Here is a 5,770-nt window from a genome sequence, read left to right as displayed (position 1 = left end):
TATATATATATATATAAATCTCACACTGAGCCTGGTTCTGTTGGAGGTTTCTTCCTGTTCAAAGGGAGTTTTTCCTCTCCACTGTCGCTACAAGTATGCTTAGTGTGAGGGATTGCCTTTGAGTCAATGAGTTGATGCAACCATCTGGTTGTTCTTAGATAGAAAACTTCAACCAATTAGACTGGATGATCTGGTGAACTCTAAAGTGCCTTGAACTGACATGTGTTGTGAATTGGTGCTACGGAAATAAACTGAAAAATGAATTGAAAATATGTTGTTTTTATACCTGGAGCGTGTAACGAAGATAATTTCCCCCAGGATAATTAAAGTATTTCTAAATCTGATAAGTCTGAAATGAATCAATCATCTATGGTGATTGTCAGTAAAAGCAGGAGGAGAGGAATATGAATGTACTTTCTTCCTCACTTCCTGGGTTTACATGTTGACCTTATGGTATAACATTTCTATTCAACCCTTTTCTTTTCAAATTAGTAATAAATTACCCTCAACGGCCAGCTTCTCAATAGCTCTGCGCTCGCCACGGCTGTTGTGGGGTGGCAGGGTGTATCCCTTGATGCTGCGACCAGTACGAACACGGCTGGACAGGACATAGTTAGGGTCCAGGTCATCACCTCCCTAATAAAGAAGTTTCATTGTCAGTTCACTGGTGGTGTCTATGTTGACATCTTGCTGGTTGGTAATACATTTTAGGATTAGCTTATTAGAGAAGCTTTGCACGTCGATAGTCTCAGGACCATACCTTCAGGTTCTCAAAGTTCAGGTCAGTCTTGTGCTTGTCAGTGGGCTTATATCCACCATGACGGTCGGAGATGACGGGGTCAAGCAGGTCCTTGAAAACCTCATAGGACTCCTCGTCACCAGCGACGCAGCCAACAGTCATGATGAAGGGGTGACCTGAACAACAGGAGCAGGTAGGATAGCTTGAATTACAATTCAGGAGTTTTAAATGAATCTAGTAATGCTAAATCAGCCTCCTTGTCTCTCACCAGGGTTGTCGACACCAGTCTGGATCACATCATCCAAAGTGTAACCACTTGGTGTCTGCTTGTCCCTCAACTTGCCATAAATCTCCTTGGTCAGAATTTTGGCCATATGGTTGTTGTGCTTGGACAGGTCTGGGAACTCCTCCTCAACTTTGTAGTTGAGTTTGAAGTTGTTGTGGGTGTTTCCAAAAGGCATGATTGCTTTCTAACACTACAGAGAGAAAAAAACATTTTCTGATTAAAAAACAATGTATCTAGTCCAAACTGGTGCAGTGTTAAAGTAACACTCAAGAGTACATTTGGTCCCACCCATTAGAGTGGGACCAAATGTACTCTCCAAGTGTAACTTTAACACTGCAACATTTACTGTGTGGATGCAAAGAGGATAACTGGCTGTGAAAACTGTACATGAGTTTGACATTTGAGATATTCTCTGCAACAGCTGCAACATTTCAATGGTGTGTGCTGAGGAATCCTGGCAACATGTGTCACTCGGATTCAGACTCGGATATCATGCTGAAATGGAGGATGGAGGGAGCAGCGGTATGATCTTGCGGTATTTTTAGCCTGAGTACATCTGACTGGATACCCTTTATGTAGCCATTACAGGCGAGGCCTTATTTATCTTGGTAAAGACACAAAGTTTTCTCACACTTTCACAGAAGATCAAACCCAGAGAGAATCAGCAACTGAAGTAATTGAGCTTCCAAAAGAATTTAGTGAGCTAGAAACAAGCTTCTACTTCGTCCACCTCTGCAATATATTTTACTCCTTGTAAAGTTGATTAAGTGGAAGATTTTTAGAAATTAAAGTTAAAAAATGTGTTATCTAAAATAAGAAAATATACCAATATAACCACTATTTGGATCTCGGTGAATTTATATTGTCTACCTGACATGCACTCAACGATTGTCTTTACAGACAAAATACAATAACAATACAACTATTAATAAAAAGTCAAATGTTATCATAGTCAACTTTAAAGAACTCAAAAAAAGTTGCAGAATATTAGTGAATTGAAAAACAGTGCATTATTGTAGGAAACAATAGTCTACAGATACAAAATACCACCTATTACTTTGATACTCGGGATTTAAAGATATTTAGCTTAAATATCTTCCATTGCTGTGAATATAAAACACCATAAGAGTAGCTTGTGCCTCTAAAATACTTTGCATGTTCACTAAATATATCTATATCCCTTTGTCACCACCTTTTTTAAAAATCAAAATATTGTTGTGTTATATATTGTTTACCTGCACACAAGACAAGAACAGAGTTAACAGTCCTTGGGATCAGATCCTGTTCAGCACAGCCAAAAAAGGGGTCACCCAGCTTTTCACATCCCTGCTCTCTCTTTATATACTTGGCCGATGTCGGCCATTCGTTTGGCCATTTAGTGCTTGCAGAGCTCTCATTGGTTGGCTTTTTTGTCTGGGACTCTAACAGGTTTATGAAAGGGGCGCCTTTGCAACACTTTTAGCCAAGAAGGTTAACTCAGCTGAGCCCCCACCCCTCTCCCCACTAGGACCCATAGATAGCCCCAGTAGCATGACAGGGGATGTGTGAGCGGGGAAGAACTGGTCAGGAGAGGGTGGGGGTCTGCCAAGGGGAACAGGGATCCTATGTGTAAATATTAGAGGGAGTTTTTCTTCCTAGGCGGCTGTACCTCAGTGGGTAGAGATTTCCTCCAGTCACATGTTGATGTTCTCTTAAGCCAGGCACTTAACTCTAACTAGCCTAACAATCTCTGGTATTTGGGTGGGCATTTGTGAGCATGAATGTTTTAATTTAGCTGTTGAATTAATAATATTGAAAAATTGAAATATGAATGAAAAAAAAATGAATTAAAAATAATTGAAAAATTAAAAAATATTGTCAAAATGACCATAAAATAAGGACATTAGAGGATGATGATCCCTTAGGGAGAATTTTCGTTCTTATCTCTTCATACGTGTTTAAGGTACATGTATCAGAGTATTTTTTAAACAGTAACAGTCAGAAATATATCATAGTGTTGGTATGATACTGTTGTTACTTTGTTGCTAGATGTCTATATTTCCAAAATTTGAAGTCAACTAAAATGTAATCTAAGAGATTTTAGTTTTAAATAGGTCTGACTTAATTTCGGCAATGCAGAGAAGACTCCTGCCCTGCTTGGTCAGAGACTGGTTGGCCTCTAGTAAAAGGTTCCCTTAGGGCACCAACAGGGACTCAGTTGAGCGCATTCACTGGGTCAGAAAAGCTTCCATGAACCTTTGAGCCCCCTGCAAGTAGTGAAGAGGTGGCCCAGTTTTCCACCTGTTTGGCTGTGACTCTATCCTGGAGAGAAATATCAGCTGTCCTGCTGCCATCAAAACCTTTGTTCATAGATGTCGGCTTGACCTGTTTTTCAGGGTAGTCCTGTTTCTCTGACTGTGACTAACTCACAGTTAGAGAAGACATGGGCGCTGGGTCGGAGCTCGTCTGCCTGGCTGTGTGTTTTCTGAAAGGTTGACAGTTGCCTTTTGTATCTCTGCCTCTTTCTCTAGCTCTGCTTCTGTCTCCTTGAACCCCAGTCGGCCTCAGCAGATGGCCGCTCACACTGAGTCTGGTTCTGCTGGAGGTTTCTTCTTGTTAAAAGGGAGTTTTTCCTCTCCACTGTCGCTACAAGCATGCTTAGTGTGATTAAAAAACCGAATATAGACAATAGAGGTAAAGAACATGGTCTAGTTAGTACCAGTAACAGTTCAGCCAATANTTTTTTTTTGTTTTTTTTACTATTATAGGTTCTCCTTTGCTGATTATTTGTTCTGTAGATATGTAGTTAGCTGAAGATTTCTTTTTAAATTAATTATTTCATAGGTGAAAAAATGACATTTCAGATATAGATTTTATTGAACTTTTATTGTAGGACCAGTTTCATGGGAATACTTGTGCCATGTTGAGGAGAATGTTTGTAACGGGAACCTGTCTGACATAACTTTCAACTACTGAGACTGAAATGGTCATTGGATCACCAGTAGGTAATCCCAGCCTTTTCACACACACAGCTGCCTGGTTCACACCTGCTGCTATCACTGCTCCTGTCTGCGCACACACAGCAAAACAAGCTCAAATCCTCTCTGCTAACTCTGTAGTTTAATGCAACTTACTTCTTCTTTAACAGCATTTTTTCAGTGTTCTTGTTTGGCCAGTGTCAATAGTTACTGGGGCCAGGGGCCCTTTGCCTGCATTCTCACCATCAAATCTTTTCTCAGACTACCCAGCTGTCCACTGTGCCTGTTCTGGACAAGCCATGGGTTCTAAAGTAGAGCAGGCTCATACATTAAGCATTCTTTTCTGGGGATTATATCCTAAGTAGTAATGATAACTGAACAAGCTGGATTTGTTTTCATATTTTTTGCCGTCATTGTTTTTAGAGGAACAAAAGTTTTTGTAGAAATGTCCAATCCAAAATATAAATGGGTTCTCCTGGTTTCTTTAGCAATACCAATACCTTACTCTCTCTTTATCATCATCCCCTTCTCTCTGCCACCTGCCCGGTAAAGCAGCACAGTCATTATATATCCATAAGGTATGTTACTGAAATAGAGGATAAATAGATTTATTTAGGATATTCAATCAGCTGGTCACCCAACCATCCACTTCCTGTTTTAAAATAAAAAGGTAACGTAAAGATCCAGAACGCTTCTAGCATTTTATGATGCAGACATTGTCAGAGATGAATTGTTGCTGATTGTAATGTTGTAGATATGTTTTCATCATATGTTTATCCTGAATGACACACCTGCTACTTGCAGAATGTAAATAACTGTGTAGGGAGCATCTTTTTTGTTGTCTATCTCTCTCTCCTTTCTGCGGTAATGCAGATTGTGATTTAATACTTAATCAACACTAAAGCACTGGACAATGTTTTTGTTATATTTTTTTTATTTTATGTGAGTGGTAAAGTACAACGCTGTTTTACTAAAACAGCCTATTAAAGGAATAGTACACCCAAAACATGATTAGCCTTCATCACCCCCATGCTGAACAACACTCTGGAGTACTTTTTTGATATCTCAAATGCATCTGGAGATCTGGGAGGCTTCTTGCTGTCTGCTGACATTCANGTCAGCTCCTCCAGTCTGGACCATAAAGCTCTCAGAGAGAAAGACCTCCATCCTCCTGGAAGTGTTGAAGCTCCAATCAGAGAAGAAACCAGTGAAGCTGACAGACTGCTCACATGGAGAGAGTGAAGTGAGGAGTTTCCTACAGTGTCTGCCTTATATCTCACAGCTCAGGTACAGTATCGGTTTAGTGTGTTCTGTTTTGTCCAAGCTATTTTTACTAATCAATTTTGAACTGATGAAGTTTAAAAAAAAAAATAATTGCCACATTTTCACCTTTTTAATTTTTGCAGAATTTGGTTCCAGACTTCCAACAATTCAACACAAACAAACTTCTTAGTGAATCTACTCTGTGCAGCAGCAGAGAGAGATGAGCTGAGAGGAGAGAAGACGGTGGAGCTGGTAGCATCAGGCTTGGGATATGAAAGATTTTCTTTAAAAAGGAATCATTCATATCTACAAACTATTGAAAGATTCCATTTAAAAGAAAAAGAGGATGAATATCGTCTAGTCTTACTATTGCATCTGTACTCCCAGATGAAAGAACATGAGACTGAAACAGGTCTGAGTCTCCTTCCATCATTACTGTCAGTTTTCCAGTCAGCTCCTCCAGTCTGGACCATAAAGCTCTCAGAGAGAAAGACCTCCATCCTCCTGGAAGTGTTGAAGCTCCAA

The 5,770-nt window shown here is 39.8% G+C and overlaps 1 protein-coding gene across 1 annotated transcript in view; it reads right to left on the bottom strand.

Annotated features, from left to right (window-relative positions):
- LOC107092290 (creatine kinase M-type) overlaps window positions 1-2,381 on the bottom strand; it is a 3,956-nt gene extending 1,575 nt beyond the window's left edge. The window contains exons 1-4 of the mRNA XM_015386671.1: window positions 2,261-2,381; window positions 1,008-1,215; window positions 761-915; window positions 504-636 (exon numbers count right to left, since the gene is read on the bottom strand). Coding sequence (XP_015242157.1) covers window positions 504-636; window positions 761-915; window positions 1,008-1,200 — 481 coding nt within the window. The 5' untranslated portion in view covers window positions 1,201-1,215; window positions 2,261-2,381. The remainder of the gene's footprint in view (window positions 1-503; window positions 637-760; window positions 916-1,007; window positions 1,216-2,260) is intronic.
- Between the last annotated feature and the right edge of the window lie 3,389 nt (window positions 2,382-5,770).

Source organism: Cyprinodon variegatus, unplaced genomic scaffold, assembly GCF_000732505.1.
Source record: "Cyprinodon variegatus isolate N-32 unplaced genomic scaffold, C_variegatus-1.0 Scaffold373, whole genome shotgun sequence".
Lineage (NCBI taxonomy): Eukaryota > Metazoa > Chordata > Actinopteri > Cyprinodontiformes > Cyprinodontidae > Cyprinodon > Cyprinodon variegatus.
Note: the sequence above shows the minus strand (reverse complement) of the source record. Positions and strands in the feature narration are given on the sequence as shown.